This window comes from Petaurus breviceps, unplaced genomic scaffold (genome assembly GCF_028583685.1).
Source record: "Petaurus breviceps papuanus isolate PSGF00001 unplaced genomic scaffold, PetGlider_PUasm1.0 90701, whole genome shotgun sequence".
Taxonomy (NCBI): domain Eukaryota; kingdom Metazoa; phylum Chordata; class Mammalia; order Diprotodontia; family Petauridae; genus Petaurus; species Petaurus breviceps.
In genome coordinates this window covers 7279017-7297107 of record NW_027187316.1, presented here as the reverse complement: position 1 = coordinate 7297107, position 18091 = coordinate 7279017, and the positions used below count along the sequence as shown (strand labels likewise).

The window sequence follows — 18091 nt, the reverse complement described above, 5'->3', positions numbered from 1 at the left end:
GAGGAGGGGGCGGGGAGAACTCGACTAGACTGGCGTGGAAACTGCTGGAAATGCCGCAGCACTGCAGAAAGGCGGCTTCCGCCGGCTCCTCGGCAAAAAGTCCCGGACAACTCGCCCTTCCCCCAGCCCTATCTTCCAGTGCTGCTGGGGGCGGATGGAGCTAGCCAGGGCTTTACTCCTTTTCCACGTTCTTGGGGGGGAGGGCTACCTTTTTTGGGAGGGAAGTTACAAAATGAAGTACAGCCCCCTACCCACCAAAGGTGCACCTCAGCCATGATGTCCCTTCTCCTCCGTGTGCCCCTCCCAGCTGCAGAAACCCCGTTTAGAAAAAGCCCCTGGACTGTTCTCCCGCGCGACCCCTTGCTTCTCTCCCCCACGCAGGTCCCGGGTGGGCTTGAGGTCAAGGCTATTTCGCGGCTTAGCCCTTCCCCCACAGAGGTATGGGAGGGGGGGGGTGATACTTGCTTAAGAGGATGGCTGCGTGTCTTAGGCAAGATCCCAGAATCTTTCCCAAAGGAAGAGGGTCTCGCTTACCCCTAGACCGAGCCCCCTCCTCCTCCTCCCTCTCCCAGTCTCACCCCAGACACCGTCGTTGCGCCCCCTTGCAGCTGAGAGAGCAAGTTCGGAATAACAGGGGCTGCCCCATTCTGACCCTTCACTGGTAACGTTACGTCAGTGAGTCAGTCAATGAACCTTTTTTAAGCCCCTGTTAAGGGGTCAGGCCCTCCTGAGCGCTGAAGATCTGAGGGGAAGCCAAGGGCTCGGGCCCTGCTTGCTGGGAGCTGGCAGGCTGACTGGGGGCGGGGAGGGGTGGGAAATCAAGAGTAGACAATGCTCAGGCAAGCTAAATACGCAATGGGTGACCTTGGGCAATTCGTTTCCCTGGCCCGTGCCTCAGTTTCCTCCTGCGTAACATTAGATGATCTCTAAGGGAAGGTTCCTTCCAATTCCAGTGGCTTCATTTCTAGAATCTGTGTATGCGTGTATGTGGTTAGAGGAAGAGGGAAAGGAGAGAAGTTGGAGAAAGCCGGGTGAGACCTCAGGCTGCAGGTGCGCGGCCTGTGAGGCGGCCCCTTTAAGGCGGAGGGATTCGCTTGGGAAGCTCCGACGCCGGCGGTGCACTGCCAATATATAGAGCGGGTGGGGGCGGTCGCCAGCTTCTCTTGTGCCAAGCTCCTCACGGTATCCTGTCTTAGGTGCCGCTGGACTCCGCACTTCCCTCAACCGGCCTTCTTATCCGCAACCACTCAAGGTGACGTATTCCCCTTCCCACCCTATTCTCCATTTAACACCTTTTTTCTTTTTTTGACTGCTTTCGTTTTTTCACATTCTCACCTAAAAGGTCCTTTAATATTTCCCTCCCCCATCGCGGTCGACCGTTCAGGCTTTAGTTTTTCTAGGCAAGGTGCTTAACCCTTCCCTTTTAACCCTTTCTTTTCTCAACCCGTGGGAGAGGCTGAGGAGGGGGTCACAGACGCGCGGGGGCCGGTTGGTCGCGAGCCGCGTTCCCGGTGGGAGCGGGGTTAGCACGTGGTGGCCGCACCGGTCCCGCGGGACGCTGCCATGTTGGGCTCGCGCCTCCACTTCCGGTGACTACGGGAATCGAGAGGGGTATTCGGCGCGTGAGTTGGGGGGCTGGTAGGGGTGACTCAGCACGGAGGTGGGGGGGCGATCCGCTGGCCAGGTCTCGTTTTTTTCTTAGGGTTGCATCATTATGTCTGGTCTGGACATAGGTATCTTTTAGTTTCGCTTTTCTTGGCCGTGATGGCCATGTTTTTCAGTAGCGCGGGGGGGGGGGGTAAGTTCAAGAAAGGAGCAGGTTCTGGAACGTTCCCGGGGCTTCCTACCCCTCCCCTCTCGTTGGGGCCCAGATTGTTCTGGAAGCTTCTGGAACCGCGCGCCCCGCCCAGGTGCCCGGATGCTGGGATGGCGCCTCAGCCCCCAAGTGGAGATGGCGGGGACATCGTGCCCCTTTAGCGGGGGTGGGGGATTGTCTCTTGCTCGCTCTCCCCATCCCACCTATCGGCCCGGGCAGGAACTCCTCCACTCCATGGGGTGCCTCATTTCATTTAGAGGGTTTGGAGACCCAGATGCTGTGGCTCTTTGTCCGCATCTTTTGTCATCCCTTGTACTGGACCTGGCAGTTATCTTGGTTCACCCCCACCCGCCCTCAGGGTGGGGGCTACTGCCCTTATATTTGGTTACCTAGTGTTACATGGCACGAGGCAGGCAGGCAGGCCCCGCCCCGTGTCTTCTGGAGAGGCTGCACTGGTCTAGCTAGTCTGAGCCTCCCCCAGGGAGCAGGGCACCAGGGATGCTGATAACAGGTTTCAGTACTTGGCTTTTGCTTTCCTTGAAACAGCGGGTTGTACTGATGGCCTAAAAATCTGGGTTAGTAATACTTCCCATTGGATTTCTCTTCTGTAATTCTGGGGAATCTTAGCTTGGACTTTTTTCCAAGACATCATCAGTAGACAAGCTGTTATGAAACAGTGGAATTTTTAAAGTTCATTTCTTCTCCCAGATGTTAAACTTAGTGATTTCTGGAGTGTATAGAAACATTTCTCTAGTACTTTATAGTGTACAGAGCATTTGCCTTTCATCTCAAGAGTTCTTGGACTGTCTCAAAACACCAAGTCTGATGTTTTTTGTTGTTTTTTAACTGCTTAATTATTGGGTAACAGCCTGGCATATGGGGAGGAATCACAGGTTTTTCTCAGATAAATTCTAGTGGGAGATGAAAGGCAGGTCAGATGATCAACTCGGGATTAATGTATTCCTTTATATTTAAAGATGCCTGAGGAAGTACAGCATGGAGAGGAGGAGGTGGAGACCTTTGCCTTCCAGGCAGAGATTGCCCAGCTTATGTCCTTGATCATCAACACCTTCTATTCTAATAAGGAAATCTTCCTTCGAGAGATCATTTCCAATGCCTCTGATGTAAGTGGTGTTATTGATGTTATAATCATCTGGGGAGGGAATAGGAGGAGGGTGGTGGTCTCAGTCATATTTTCTGTTCTGACTTCTGATAAGATGTTTAGTTGCAGTTACCCTAGAGGAGGTTATGAGGTTTTGCATCTAGGTAGAAAAGGTTGTCAAGTCTGAATATGAACCTAACTGAACAGTACAATTATAGGTACTCAACATTGATGGTGTTTAAGAAGAGGTGGAAACCTGGAGTCTCTTGAGTTGTACAGAAGATAAAGGAATTGATTTGTCTTGGAGGGATAGCTAACAGACATGTATTCTCTCTCCTAGGCCCTGGACAAGATCCGATATGAGAGTTTGACAGATCCTTCCAAATTGGACAGTGGTAAAGAACTAAAGATTGACATCATCCCCAACCCTCAAGAGCGTACTCTGACTTTGGTGGATACTGGCATTGGCATGACAAAAGCTGATTTGATCAATAACTTGGGGACCATTGCCAAGTCTGGCACCAAGGCTTTCATGGAGGCTTTGCAGGTATGATATTTACCCTCATATTTGTCACTAGGGTTCCTTCATGTGAACCTCTTCTTCTCTGTATCTCCAATTTTTTTCTGTTCTTTCTTATAGGCTGGAGCAGACATCTCCATGATTGGTCAGTTTGGTGTGGGCTTCTATTCTGCTTACTTGGTGGCAGAGAAAGTAGTTGTCATCACCAAGCACAATGATGATGAACAGTATGCCTGGGAGTCTTCTGCTGGTGGCTCTTTCACAGTCCGTGCTGACCATGGTATGTATGTAGCTTAATTTGTATTCAGTTGGGTTGGTGGATGAAACTTGGTTGAATTGGAATGCATAGGATGAGAAACTTAAGAGGCTTGCTTTGTATTGGTCTTGTTTCTACTCTAATATGACAGTGGCTAAATTTTTTATTTAAGGTGAGCCTATTGGTAGGGGCACCAAGGTGATCTTACATCTGAAGGAAGACCAGACAGAGTATCTGGAAGAGAGGAGGGTCAAGGAGGTTGTGAAGAAGCACTCTCAATTCATTGGCTATCCCATCACACTTTATGTGAGCACAAACCTAACCTTTTATTTTTTTTTCATTCTTAAACATGAGTTACATTAATCTTGAAAGGGGAAGACTGTTTTTTTTCTTTAACCGTTCAGATTACTTTGGCTTTTAAATCTGTGCAGAACTAATTCAAACTGAACTGTATGTTTCTGGCTGCCCTTAGCTGGAGAAAGAACGAGAGAAGGAAATCAGTGATGATGAGACAGAGGAAGACAAAGAGAAAGAAGAGGAAGAACCAGCCAAAGATGAGGAGAAACCCAAGATTGAAGATGTAGGATCTGATGAAGAAGATGAAGGCAAGGACAAGAAGAAGAAAACCAAGAAGATCAAGGAGAAATACATTGATCAGGAAGAGCTGAACAAGACTAAACCCATCTGGACACGTAACCCTGATGACATCAGCCAAGAGGAATATGGCGAGTTTTATAAGAGCCTCACCAATGATTGGGAAGATCATTTGGCAGTAAAGGTAAGAAAATCTTGAGGGCCAAAGTGTTGTGGAAAAGGGATAGTACATTTGGTGTGCAGACCAGATGAAATGCAAAATGGACTTGATTGCATTATTTAAAAAACTTTTCAACTGGAATGTCAATGGAACTTTGAGCAGTCATGCTTGATTCTGCCTTGGGTCTCTGAAGTGTCATCCTGCAGAGTTTTTCTCCTTAGAGAAACGTCTAGGAGAAAACTCTAGGGCAGCAATTTTCTGAACCAAGGTGAGAAAAATTGTCCTTTGCCTCCTTAGCATTTCTCTGTGGAAGGTCAGCTGGAATTCAGAGCTCTGCTCTTCATCCCCCGCCGGGCTCCTTTTGATCTCTTTGAAAACAAGAAGAAGAAGAACAACATTAAGCTGTATGTACGGCGTGTGTTCATCATGGACAGTTGTGATGAGCTAATTCCTGAGTATCTTAGTAAGTGTTCCTGTTTGTGATGCTCTTTAATGGGCTTACCATTGTTTCCTTTGAAGATTTTAACTTTCTACATGTGTAAACATAGAACCAGGTGGTGATTGGTTTTTATCCTGATGTTTCCTAGATTTTATCCGAGGTGTGGTAGACTCTGAGGATCTGCCCCTCAACATTTCCAGAGAGATGCTGCAGCAGAGTAAGATCTTGAAGGTCATACGTAAGAACATTGTCAAGAAGTGTCTAGAGCTCTTCTCTGAACTGGCAGAAGACAAAGAAAACTACAAAAAGTTCTATGAGGCCTTTTCGAAAAATCTGAAGGTGAGCATCTCTAGATTGTTAAATACCTTTCTTTTGGGGGTTTTGGAATACTTTGCATTGAGCAAAGGTGATGGCCAGACAGGACAGTGGTCTTTACCTAAGCTTATATGCTAATTTGTATGTCATGTCTTCTCTTAAAGCTTGGAATCCATGAGGACTCGACCAACAGGCGCCGTCTATCTGAACTGTTACGTTATCATACATCTCAGTCAGGAGATGAGATGACTTCCTTGTCTGAATATGTATCTAGAATGAAGGAAACCCAGAAATGCATCTACTATATCACTGGTAAGCTGAGACTAAATCTTCCCAGCCTAGGCTTTTTGGTGGGGGTGTCAGGGATATTGGCACCCTAGGGTGTCCTGACATTGGCATGGTATGTGGTCTCTAATTACTTTATAACTTGCAGGTGAGAGCAAAGAACAAGTGGCCAACTCTGCTTTTGTGGAACGGGTGCGGAAACGTGGTTTTGAAGTGGTATACATGACAGAACCCATTGATGAGTACTGTGTGCAGCAGCTAAAGGAATTTGATGGGAAGACCCTTGTCTCCGTTACTAAGGAAGGGTTAGAACTTCCAGAGGATGAAGAAGAGAAGAAAAAAATGGAGGAGAGCAAGGCAAAATTTGAGAACTTGTGCAAGCTAATGAAGGAAATTCTGGATAAGAAAGTTGAGAAAGTAAGTAAAATTTGGCAGTGATAATAGATTTTTTTAAATGGTTGGATTCTTATTATGGGTCTTGGGGGAGAAAATGGCCTTTCACTGTTTTGTCCTAGATTTTCATCCTTTAGGGGAATCTTAGCAGCCGGTGCTTGACCATTTTGTGTACTGGGAAGAAAGAACATAATTTAGTATAAGCCTTACTAATGGTGTCATGAATGTGCTGTTTCATGTGCCCCACTACTTGGAATTTAAAATTTTATAATGTTCCTAGGTGACAATCTCCAATCGGCTCGTGTCTTCACCCTGTTGCATTGTGACTAGCACATATGGCTGGACGGCCAACATGGAACGCATCATGAAGGCCCAGGCATTGAGAGACAACTCCACAATGGGTTACATGATGGCCAAGAAGCACCTGGAAATAAACCCAGATCACCCCATTGTGGAGACTCTCAGGCAGAAGGCTGAGGCTGACAAGAACGATAAGGCTGTGAAAGACCTGGTAGTGCTGCTTTTTGAGACAGCTCTGCTGTCTTCGGGTTTCTCCCTTGAAGATCCCCAGACTCACTCAAATCGAATTTACCGCATGATTAAGCTAGGTCTTGGTGAGTATATTTGTGTAGCCATGACAGTTTGAAAAGATAAGGTGGAAGGGCAACACTTGGCCTAGTGTGGAGGAAGACATAAGAGTTTGACTTCTGCCTGAGACTTAAGTTGAGGATATAATACTAAAGCATTTGGAGGCCAGCTAGCTATATTAAGGCTGCATAGAATAATAGCTACATAGAAGGTGGCAAGGCAGGGCAATTGGGGACTTGCCTAAGGTCATAGGGCTAGTAAGTGTTAAGCCTATCTAAGGCTGGATTTGAATTCGGGGGTCTGGTGCTTTATTCACTGAGACACCTAGCTGTCCCTAGGTGTGAAGTCTTCAGGATTTGAACTGAACCATTTGGAAGTAGAGAGGGATGATTTTTTTCACTTAAGGTATTTAAGCAAAGGATGGATTACTAATTTGTGATTTGATCTTTCCTGGTAGGGGATTTTGGGCATTTGAGGGTTGGAAAGTTTATAAACTTTTTTTCTTCTCAGGCATTGATGAGGATGAGGTGACAGCAGAAGAACCCAGTGCTGCTGTTCCTGATGAAATCCCTCCCCTTGAAGGAGATGAAGATGCATCCCGAATGGAGGAGGTGGACTAGAGGAAGCTCTGCATCAGACCCCCACCCTCTGTATAGTTCCCTGTCTTTTCCCACAGCAGCAGTTAGAGGCCCTGTCCTTGCCTGGCTCCCATCTGCCAATGTCTAGTGGTTTTTTTTTTCCCTCCTGTTTTCCAGTGTATTAGGGCAGGGCTTACCAGGGTCCCTGTTCCACCTCTCCTGATCTTGAGGAGTAGGATGTTGTGTATTGTGGGCTGTTAATGTTTATTTTGTTCTGAAATTAAAGTATGCAGAATAAAAGAGAATGCAGTTTTTACACGGAACTCTTGAAGCCTGGTGTACTTGATTTACTGAGTTTTAGGGGGTGGAAGGAGGGGAGATATCTTGAGTTAAGAAAGGGAAGACCCCACTATTACTTGAAACCTGAGTTTATTTCTCCTGGGAAGATTTAATGTTTACCCACGTTCACCAAAAAGTTTGTTGGCAGTTTTGGGAAACAAGTCTGCTTGGCAGTGAGGTTGTGACTGGTAGGCTCATATCCATATGCTCCCAGCTCCCACCCTGTTCCCAATGCATACACAGGGTCCATCCCCCTCGCAGCATTTTTTAATTGAATGAAAGTTACATTTTGAAGTACCAAAATTTGGGCTTGGCCCAATAAGGAGAGCTTATAAACTGCTTTGGTGAGGCCATCTCCAGCAGCCTTCCTCCATCCCCACTGGGGACCAGCAGCAACTTAGAACCCTTGTGCTTTTCTCACCAGGGAAGGAATATATAGCTCTCAAGGGATCTGGAGGGATAAATTGGAGCCAGAGCTATATGATGAGGTTGTGCTGGCCTGGCACTACGGAAGGGATTGGAATGGAGGGAACAGTAGAAACCGGTCAGCAATGGGGTAATAGCAGTTTTAACAAACTGAATACTGAACGGTGGGGTGGGGAGGGCTGGGTTCATTAGAAAACCAGTACCTTGCAATCAGGACTCGATTGGACTTAAATCAATCAGGACTTAAGGCAAAGGTGGAGGTTGCCCCCAGACCCCAACATTTACAGGAGCTGGTGTGTGACCTTAGAAGAAATAATACTTCTCCAGCCACAAAAGGAAGAAAATCCAAAATTAAGGGTTACTTCTTCCTTAACACCATTTTCTCTTATCTCAGACCTTTTGTATTGGAGCCTCATTTGGAGGCACCTTCTTTCCCCGCTGTTTCAGGCGCCCTTTGGCATACACTCGAAGGAAGAGGGCAACAAAGACAACAGCCATACCCAGACCCCCTACCACAGTGACTGTGTGGTCATAAATGAGACAAGAGAGAAAAATAGCAAAAGCCTGGCGCAGGGTCATGATGATAGTGAAAGTGGCAGCACCAAACTGCCCAATGGTATAGAAAATGAAGAGCTGACCAAAAGCTGAACAGATGGATAGCAATAGGGCATGGGCAGCAAACTCTCCATGTCGCCCCATGAACCTCATTGCCTCCACCAGAGCCCCTTGCTGTATCAGTGAGCCCACTGTGAGTAGGCAAGAAAAGAGGTTGACCCCAAACATCATCTGCACTGAGGACATCTTGTAAGCAAATAGGGCATCTTGCCAGTTGGAGGTAAAACTGTCAAAAAGGATGTAGCCAGCAAGCAGGATGAAACCTGAGAGTGTGGTGGCTGGGGAAAAATAGTGCTCGGGCCCATTGGATAGCAGGAACATGCTCACCCCAATAGAAATGAGGCCAGCAGTCAGGTATTCCCAGTGCTCATAGCTGCGATGGGATACCAGTTTCCCCATTAGCATCACAGGGATCACTTTTGAGGCCTTTGCCAGCACCTGTGTGGGGAAGCTGACGAACTTGAGGGCCTCATACTGGCACCAGCTGCTAAGGATGTTGGAGAGGCTGGCAAAAGAGTATCGGTACATGGGTGCCCCGTGCCGGGGCTGTTTGCAGAGCACACAACACAGGCCAGCCACCGTCAGTGCTAGCACTCTGTTCATCAGCACCAGGAACTGGGAGTCAGTGAAACGCTCTCCAGGCATTTTATCTGTAGCCCCATAGTTTCGTGTCATTACTCGCTCCTGTAGTACACCCCAAGTCAGGTATGATGCCTGGGAGAAATGGGAGAGAGAAGTTAGGAACCCATTAACAGGGTAGAGTGGAAGAAGAGGCCAAAGTGGGGAGGAAGGCACAAAAGGGAGAGAGAAAAGAGGTGAGGTGAGGTGAGTCTAGGAGGCAAAAGTGATGACAATCCTCCCTTTCCAGAGAAAAGCCAATACTACTATTAAAACACAATTATCGCTTGTTTTAGGGTTCAATCTTATCTTTATAAATGCTTACAGGGACTAGACAGTCATTCCCATTCAAGTCAGAAATTGACATGTAGAATCAGCTCAGCCTATGTTCTTTGGTTGTGCTTCCAGAGAGCCTTGTATGACTACAAAGGACAATAGGTAGCCTAGCCACTGCTACCCTGAGGGACTATGGGAAACTGGAAAAGCACAGGCTCCATCTGAAGGACTTGTTCTGAGAATGTTCCAATGACTGCTTGGTTATTGTGACTTCATGACTTTGTCCTCTATTATTTCCAATTTTGTGTATCTCAGCTAATACTTGCATTTGATTTTGATTCTTCGAAGTTGTACAAATGTTTAAGCCTGCCTAGTTTGCCTTGATAAAGGTGAAATAATACTTTGAGTTAATTTGTCAATGTAGGGGTTTTGTACAGAGAATGTATCCCCAAGACAAAAAGTTGTTAATCAGTACAGGTAAGTGAATTAACAGTACTTCTGAAATAGACATATTCATTTATTATCTAACACTTAATCCAACTATGGCAGGCAGAAAGGTGGACAGGAATCACCCAACCTCTTTTCTAAACATTAACTGCCCTATGGTCACAAAATAGAGCACTGACAGAATCTAGGTCTTCTGCATACTATCCAAGGGTCTCCCTACTAGACCCTCCATGGCCAGCATCATATTTGGGAAAACAGGTCTTCAAGGGAAGGAGAACAAGAATGGGGTGGCTGTCAGCACAAGCTGACAATATCCATCACCCTCTTCTCCTTGAGTCTCTTCTCTCTAGATCTTCATGACATCACTCTTTCCTGGTTCTCCCTCCTGCCTGTCTGACTGTTCCTTCCCAGCCTCCTTTGCTGGATCTTTGCCCAAGTCACATCCATTAATGGTAGGCAGCCTCCAGGGCTCTATACTGTGTCCTCTTCTCCCTTTATATTATTTCACTTTGTGATATCACTGGTTCTCTCTCTGATACTGCAACCAGCCTAGGGCAGGCCCTCATGACCTCATACCCTGCCTCAAGTCTGACCACTCCAGTCCATCTTCCATTTAGCTGCTAAACTGATCTTCTTAAAGTGCAGTTCTGATTGACCACATCACCCCCTTGTTCAATAAACTTTAGTGCATCCCTATACTGTTTGGCATTCAATGCCCTTCATAATTTGTCCGGTCTTCTTTCACCTCACACCCCTCCACTTGCTTTGTGATCCACTGACACTGGCTTCCTTGCTATTGTCAAATAAGAGTCTCCCCCTCCCAACATAGGGCATTTTCACAGACCCATGCCTAGATTCCTCCTGCCTTTTTTCAAGTCCTGGCCAAAATTCTGTCATCTTCTACAAGAAACCTTTCCTGATCCCTTTTAATTCTAGCACCTTGACTCTGTTAATTATCTCCCAATTTATTCTGTATACAATTTATACATAGTTGTCTGCATGTTATCTCTTCTGCAACTCCTTGAGAGCAGGAACTGTCCTTTGCCTTACAAGCCCAGCACTTATTAGAGTTTCTGGAACACTGCAAGCATTTAATAGAAGCATGTTGACTGACAAGCTACAGAAATGCTCACCCCATAGCCCAACTAAAGCACAGATTACTAAGAAGGGGCAGGTAAGCCACATCCCCTCACCAGTGAGATATGGCACATGAAACCCCCCACTCCTAGCACCATGGTGGTATAGAAAGAATGATTTGGGATCAGATCCTGGGTTCCAATCCAAGTTCTGCCACCATGAGTGTGTGATGTTGTACAAGTGCCTTTATCTCTCTGGGCCTCAGTTTCTTTATCTGTCAAACTGAAGGGGTTGGACTAGATGACATCTTAAGGTCGTTCCCAGCTCTAAAGTCTCTGACCCTCTGAATGACTGAGTATCAGCTCTCCTCATTCTATCTTTGCCAGCCTAAACACTTTGTCTAGCACACCGATATTGGGGAAAAGAACAGAGGAAGAGTGAGCGTGCTCCTGCCCTTCACTATCCAAGGAGGGCAATAGTATTATTTGAGAGGGTACAGTGCTGAACTTGGAAGCAGGAAGACCTCAGTTCAAATCCTGCCTCGGGACACTTACTAGCTATGTAATGCTGTCTGCCTCAGTTTCTTCAACTGCAAGATGGGGATAATACTAGTATCTACTTTGGAGGGTTTTAGTTGGGGATCAAAGGAGATTTTATACACACCTATCCATGCAGTGCCTACCACATAATACCTGCTATAGGAATCAATTTTTCCTTTCTTCCTAACCCAACTTTGTTAGTGCCTATACGCCAGTCTGATGCTTCGAAGTATTTGTTGGAAAGTAGAATACAATCCTGGGGTTTTGAGGCTCATGCTAATGGTACAACCAGTCTACTACAGGTTAACAAGTCATTCAAAGAAAGCCAAGCAATCAGCACCTTCACCTTCATCCCATACATGTTGGAAACAAGTGAAATCGACCTACCTGAAGCCCCCCAGTACAGAAAAGCAGCTTGAGGAGCTGTCGAGTTCTGGTGGTTTCTGTCAGCTCTGGTCGGGGAACTGCTGGGGGTTCATCTGAAGGCTTGAGCTCATTGCCAAAAACACAATCCCGTATAACAGGGAAGCAAAGGCCCCGGCCTGGGGAAGGGGTTTAGCAGGGTCAGGATCGCTGCCACAGTCTCCCCCCTCCCCGTATCATTATTACTCCACCGGACCCAAACACCCCTGCTCCAAGCCTCTGCCCCAGATCTCCAAGCCTTTTCTCAAACACACCTGTCTCTAGATAATTCCTTCGCTTGAAGTACTGAACCAGGAAGTAGCCAGGCACCATAAGGCTGGCATAGCCAGCAGCATTCACTAGGAATCTGACGAACCAGAACTCAGTCCAGTGTTCCGGGGCAGCCTCTGGAGCCTCCCCTCCCATGCCCAGGGTGGGAAAAGTGACCAGCACCAACACCGCCCACCACCTGCAAGGTAAAAGGTGAAAACATGTACCAGTGAATCCACGGGATCTCTTCCTCTGACCCCCGAACTCCGACACCCTCCTCTATATCCTCAAGGAACCCCGGGGGGGCAGCCCCTATGGGTGAAAAAGGGTTTGCCATCCTTCACTCTGATTAGGCTCCCAAGCGGCCGCGGGGTGAATGGGAAGCCCACCCAAGAGCCTCCTCTCCCTGCAGCCTGAACAAAGGTGCTCTCTTTGGGGCTGGGGGTGGGGACGGCCCTGGCAGCAGGGAGCCCCTCCTTCCCTAGTCCCCAGGCATGGGCCCGCCCCTCGGGCTACACAAACCCCCTCTGTTCCCTGCTCGGGCTCACGAAGCATCCATCCCCGCCGCGGCTGAGCAGCGACCTTTCCGCCGCCCATTCTCATCCCTGCTCCTCACGCCCTCCTTATCTCCTTCCTCATCTTCATCCTCCTCCCGGTTTCCCCCGCCCGCAGCTTCCTCCTCGACCGCTCCGTTCCGAGGGCGGTCACGTGGAGGATGAGGGGGTGGGTCACGTGGGGGGCCCGGCCGCTCGTGCTCACCTGCGTTCCATAGTCTCGGCCGCCGCCGGGGAAAGGGGGAGGGGAATCCGGGGCGCACGGGGGAGGGGGGGAAGGGAGAGGGGGAGGATTCTGAGGTTCCCGGGGAGCCGCCGCCGCCGCCGCTTCCTCCTCCCCTAGACTTGAGCGGCTGCCGGAAGTGTCATCCACTAGCCTCCCCGCCTCCCCGGGCTCCTCCGGCTCCTGCCACGCAACACAGCCTCGAGCAGGCGCCGCCCCCACTGCAGCGCCGCCCGACGGATGGGAGGGGGAATGCAGCCTTGGGGGGGCCCCACCTGGACCCTGCTTTGCAGCGCCCCCTCGTGGTCTATGGGGGAGCTTCAGCTCCGTGGTGTATAGAAGACAGCGTTCAGCGCCTGAGAATCTGCCTCGAGGCCTACCGGGACTCTGCCCCAGCTGCGCCACCTCCTGATCTAGAGGGGAACTTCAGCTCCGCGGTGCAGAGAAAACAGCATTCAGCGCCTCAGCCAGTCTCAAGGACAACTAGAGCCCTGTCCCGCAGCGCCACCTTGTGGTCTAAGCGGGGAGCTTTAGCTATGGTACATTCAAGAGAGTCTGAGTCGCCCACTGTCACTGGAAATTTGCAACTCCCTTCTCCGATACCACGCCTGCGGTCCTTTGGGAGCCCCGAGATCGTTTTCTTCCAACTTGACTCATCCCCTTCCACCTATTTTTCCTCAGAGGTAAATAAGTTTATTTTTCTCCTTCCACCTCAATTTCCTTCTATAAAATGAGCAAGTTGGTCTAAAAGATTTTTTAGTTACTTCCAGGCACCATTTGCTCCACTGGCTGAAGACCTTGTTCTATTTCGGACTCTAAACAGATCCTTCCTCTCCCCCCTCCCCCCCTTCCTGGCATGTTCCCGAGTCCCAGCTAAAATCCCACCTCCCACTGAAAGCCTGTCCCTCCCACCTAATTCTAGCACCTTCCACCTGTTTACACTCCATATGTTCTGTATGTATGTCGTTTGCACAGAGATGTTTGCCTGCAGTCTCCTCCATTAGATTGTAAACTCCCTGAGGACAGGCACCATCTTTTGCCTTTCTATGTAATCCCAGGGTTTAGCAGAAAAGATAAGCACTTAAATGTTTACTGACTCACTGACCTCATAAAGCTACAATGTACACTCCCCCCTCCCCTTCTAGCAGACACATTTCTTCATGTCCCTGTGGAATAAACTAGTTTTGATGTCAGAAGACCCTTGGGACCTTGACCAAGTCATTTCTTCTGAGCCTGTTTCTTCATCTGAGAGTTGAGAGGGGAAAAAAGCAAACATTTATATAAGCACCTACTATGTGCCAGGCACTGTCTTAAGTGCTTTATACATGTATTATCTCCTTTGATCCTCACCTACAACCCTGCAAAGTAGGTGCTATTATTATCCCCATTTTACAGTTGAGGAAACTGAGGCAGTCACAGTCAGTGTCTGAGGCAGGATTTGAACTGAGGTCTTCCTACCTCCAAGTTCAGCACTATACCCTCTCTGCCACTAGCTGCCCTCTTGAATAATATTGTTGCCCTACCTGGATAGTGAAGGGCAAGGGCACTCTGCCTCTGTTCTTTTCCCACAGTACCAATGTGCTGGCAGAGACAGAGTGGGAGGAAGAGTGAGGGGGGCTAGTCAGCTGATTCTCAAAGGGTCAGAGACTTTAGAGCTGGGAAGGACCTTAGATGTCATCTAGTCCAACCCCTTCAGTTTGACAGCTGAAGAAACTGAGGCCCAGAGAGATGAAGGCACTTGTCCAACATCACACACTCATGATGGCAGAACTTGGATTGCAACCCAGGACCATTGACCCTAAATCCACTGTTCTTTCCATTACACCATGGGGCTCTCTCCATCCCTTTTTATCTTCCCTTCCCTTTTGTATCTAGGATTATTCCCTGAGCCTTCTGCCCTGTTGTCTGATTTGCTGAGAAGGTATTTTTAAAAATCAAGAGAGAAGGAGATGGGGGGAAAAACAGTGAAAACACTCCTTTTTTAGTGTCATATCATTCTCCTTCCTCAAAACACAGTCCAGGATTTCTCTCACAGAAGTCCCTTAAACAACTATTTTCTACTAATCCTCTGCAACAAGATGGGGTTTTCCTATAGGATAAACTCCTGGTGATGCTGCATCCTCTACCCTCAGCCACCTGGCTTCAGGCTTGCTCTGGAAGTGTTCCCAGACACAGGACTACAGCCACTGGGTAAACCAGCATGGGTCGAGTCTCTGGTTCCATTTTTGTAAAAGGGAGAGAGGACCCCTGCTGTTGAAAGCATCTCACTCCTCCTTCCTGTGATAACTGAGTCTAAGAGTTGATTTTCTCCCAAACTGCCTCTGTGGCATAGTTTCTTTGTCTGTTCCATGGGATCCTGAGTCCTCTCGGCTCATAGAGATGCTGTTCAACCAGTAGCTGCCAATCCCATCTTTCAGTGGCCCTTGCACCCATGCCAACCCCTGCTGTGGTAGGACAATGAAGACAGATGAAAGACCCAGAGCAGCTGCTGATCACCCTTGTGAGCTGGAGTGCAGGCAGTGCCCAGTTGAGGAGATTGGGTTGAGGAAGGAGGCCATAAGGGCCCAGGCCTGGCTTCAGTCAGTACATAGCAGTGGCTTCCCAGAAATCTTCAGGTCATCAAAGGGCAAGAGAGTGAGAGGCTGGAGGGAGAGAAGAGAGACACAGGGAGGTTAGAGGGCTAGGGGAAGGAAACAGGAGGTGGGGAAAGCACAAATGGGTCAAGGGTATGGGCTAGAGGGAAGAAGATGGAATTCCCAGAGTCTGCTGGAGTGGGCAAGATTCCAACAGCTACTTCCCAATTCCTTCTTGGGGCAGATTCTTGGGGTTTTTTGAGTGAAATCAAGAAACTAACCAATAGACATTCCTGTCCCATGGGCAGCCCCCATGGGCTAAGGTTCATATAGCACATGCAAAAGGCCAGAGCCGGAAAGGCCTTTAGCAATCAATCAACTGATCCAATCCTTTCATTTTATGATGGAGACTCAGACTAGAACCTTGGTTACTTAATCTTACTCCAAGTTCAGTGTGCTAGGGGTGCAGAGTGGGAGAGGAGCTGTACTTACATCATCAGCTAGGTCCTGTGGTGTTTCATCTTCGACATTCCGAAGCAAGGAGTCAGCCCCTGCCTGGCACAGAGTGGCAGCGATGCCTGACAGGTGGCGCCCAGCGGCCAGGTGGAGGGGGGTACAGCCGTTGTGCATTCTGGCGTCCACGCGAGCCCCTGCCCGAAGCAGGAACCGAACCAGGGCTCTGTCTTGTGTCTCCACAGCCAGGTGAAGGGCTGTCTTCCCACTGGTGCCCTCCTGTTGGGGATTACCACATTCACTGATCAGTCAGCTGGTCAGCCAGCTTTCAAATTACGTACTTACTATGTGTAAAGCACTGAGAATACAAATCAAAGGAGAAAGAGTGTCTGCTCTTAAGAAGCTTACATTATAATGAGGGGAGACCAAAGGAGGGGTGGCAGAGAATGTCTGAGAGAGACAGTCAGGAGAGGAACTCTTACATTCATGCTTCTCTAGGGCACAAGCCTCATCTCCCTCAACTTTCTGGAGTAGAGGGCTCCCCTCCCCAACCCTGTCCCCATCTCTCTGCTACAGTTTCCTCGTTGGAGCCACTCAGGAAATAGGGACCTTTCTGGGTATTATGGACACTTAAATGAGAGACTAAGATTGACTGGAGAAGGAGATGGGCTTGGCTACCTCACCTGGATGTCAATGTCAGCCCCATTCTGGAGAAGCAATTCCATCAGCTGCCGATTTCTCTGCAAAGTAGCAAGGTGTAGGCAGGCCAAGCCTGGGTAGGAAGGAAGGGGAGACGGGGGTCAAGTTATCCAATCATGTTAGGAGCTCACATAGGGACTCACAACAGCAATAACAATGTTTTAAGGTTTGTAAAGCACTTTGTTATTTAATCCTAATAATTAACAATAATTCTTTAAGGTTGGCAAAGTACTTTACTTATGTTATTTTAGCCTCACAACAATGGGAAGTAGGTACATTATGCCCATTTTACAGATGAGGAAACTGAGGCTGAGGGAGGTTAAAATGCCTTGTTCAGGGTGACACAGTAAGTATGGAAACCAATTATTCCTGTCTTCAGGTTGAGCTCTGAGAGCCTTCTGTTTCCTCTCTGTCTGATCTCCTTTCACAAGTGAGTAATCACTCCATCCCCATCTCAATGGTGTCTTCTTCAGCAGACCGGTTATCCCACCTTGCCAGTTTTGCAGCCGGAGCTCTGGATGATGGTGTTGGCCCCGACTTCTATCAGGTGTGACCTCTAAGAGGTAGCGAGCGCAGTCCAGGTGCTGGTGTTGACAGGCCAGGTGAAGGGCTGTGTCCCCATGCCTGTCCTGCAATGTCTGGCTTGCCCCTTTCTGCACCAGGGCCCGGACTGTGTTGGGCTGGTCCAAGTACACGGCCAAGTGCAGGGCTGTCTGTAGGCATCAGATAAGGGAAAGAGAGGTGGGGGAGGGAGCTGTTATGGAGGTTATTCTCTCTAATTCCCTGCCTCTGGACAGTACTTAGATCCCCTACAATTTCTCCTTTTCATTCTCAAAGGTCAAGTTATTATATTATATATTCTTTTCCACAGAAGCTTCATGAAAACCTTACTTAGGGATCTCTCCTGGAGACTGGAGCAGGGGTGGGGACAAACATCCCTTCAGAGCCCTAACCTCAGTGTTACCATACACACATGTTATTATTTACAAATAACTTTTCACAACAACCCAGGGAGATACATAGGATAGAGAGGGATTAAACCTGGGATTTCATTGGTAGAGTGAACTACTTGGGGAGGAAACTTCCTTGATCAGTGCAGATTCATAGTTTCTTTACAACTTTTTATTTGTTTTTGGAGGCAATCAGGGGTTAAGTGACTCGCCCAGGGTCACACAGCTAGTAAATGTCTGAGGCCGGATTTGAACTCAGGTCCTCCTGACTCCAGGGCAGGTGCTCTCTCCACTGAGCCACCTCCTACATCTTATTTTCTGAGAGTTGTCTAGGGCACTGAGAGGGAAGCCTAGGTGGCATAGTGGATAGAGCCCTAGGCCTGGAGTCAGGAAGACCCGAGTCCATCTGAAACTATCTGTGTGATCCTGGGGGCAAATCACTTGACCTCTGTTTGCCTCAGTTTCCTCATCTACAAAATGGGGATAAAAACAACACCTGCCTTCCGGTGTTGATATGAGAATCAAAGGAGATATTTGTAAAGCACTTGGCACTTTGTGTACTGTGGGCGCACAAATGAGAGGGG

The 18091-nt window shown here is 48.3% G+C and overlaps 3 protein-coding genes across 7 annotated transcripts in view; 1 reads left to right on the top strand and 2 right to left on the bottom strand.

Annotated features, from left to right (window-relative positions):
• The first annotated feature begins 1104 nt into the window (after window positions 1-1104).
• On the top strand, window positions 1105-7369 carry HSP90AB1 (heat shock protein 90 alpha family class B member 1). Its single transcript, XM_069065849.1, has 12 exons — window positions 1105-1252; window positions 2794-2940; window positions 3259-3465; window positions 3559-3718; window positions 3867-4000; window positions 4167-4472; window positions 4746-4911; window positions 5036-5226; window positions 5367-5514; window positions 5636-5904; window positions 6161-6494; window positions 6979-7369. Exons 2-12 carry the CDS (start codon window positions 2794-2796, stop codon window positions 7086-7088), a joined length of 2172 nt encoding a protein of 723 aa, XP_068921950.1. The 5' UTR covers window positions 1105-1252; the 3' UTR covers window positions 7089-7369.
• A 267-nt stretch (window positions 7370-7636) lies between these two features.
• SLC35B2 (solute carrier family 35 member B2) lies at window positions 7637-12938 on the bottom strand. Of its 5 annotated transcripts, none has more exons than XM_069065852.1 (4): window positions 12815-12938; window positions 12061-12254; window positions 11771-11925; window positions 7637-9140 (listed from the first exon to the last, which is right to left on the bottom strand). In XM_069065852.1, the coding sequence occupies exons 1-4, from the start codon at window positions 12823-12825 to the stop codon at window positions 8202-8204; spliced, it is 1299 nt and encodes a 432-aa protein (XP_068921953.1). In that variant the 5' UTR covers window positions 12826-12938; the 3' UTR covers window positions 7637-8201. The 5 variants fall into 5 exon arrangements, with proteins under 5 accessions (XP_068921953.1, XP_068921955.1, XP_068921954.1 ...); XM_069065854.1 differs by lacking the exon at window positions 12815-12938 and adding an exon at window positions 12578-12770; XM_069065853.1 differs by lacking the exon at window positions 12815-12938 and adding an exon at window positions 12604-12770.
• A 1844-nt stretch (window positions 12939-14782) lies between these two features.
• Window positions 14783-18091, bottom strand: part of NFKBIE (NFKB inhibitor epsilon) — a 7175-nt gene continuing 3866 nt past the window's right edge. Inside the window, exons 3-6 of the mRNA XM_069065856.1 lie at window positions 17048-17270; window positions 16542-16630; window positions 15898-16137; window positions 14783-15474 (exon numbers count right to left, since the gene is read on the bottom strand). Coding sequence (XP_068921957.1) covers window positions 15409-15474; window positions 15898-16137; window positions 16542-16630; window positions 17048-17270 — 618 coding nt within the window. The 3' untranslated portion in view covers window positions 14783-15408. The remainder of the gene's footprint in view (window positions 15475-15897; window positions 16138-16541; window positions 16631-17047; window positions 17271-18091) is intronic.

Coding starts and splice junctions, on each gene's coding strand:
- HSP90AB1 (XM_069065849.1), top strand. CDS start 2,794: ATGCCTGAGGAAGTACAGCATGGAGAGGAGGAGGTGGAGACCTTTGCC. Junction 2,941..3,258: donor TCATTTCCAATGCCTCTGAT/GTAAGTGGTGTT, acceptor TCTCTCTCCTAG/GCCCTGGACAAGATCCGATA. Junction 4,473..4,745: donor AAGATCATTTGGCAGTAAAG/GTAAGAAAATCT, acceptor TTGCCTCCTTAG/CATTTCTCTGTGGAAGGTCA.
- SLC35B2 (XM_069065850.1), bottom strand. CDS start 12,700: ATGAAGATGAGGAAGGAGATAAGGAGGGC. Junction 12,255..12,671: donor AGGAAGGAGATAAGGAGGGC/GTGAGGAGCAGG, acceptor TTTACCTTGCAG/GTGGTGGGCGGTGTTGGTGC. Junction 11,926..12,060: donor AAGGAATTATCTAGAGACAG/GTGTGTTTGAGA, acceptor CCCCTTCCCCAG/GCCGGGGCCTTTGCTTCCCT.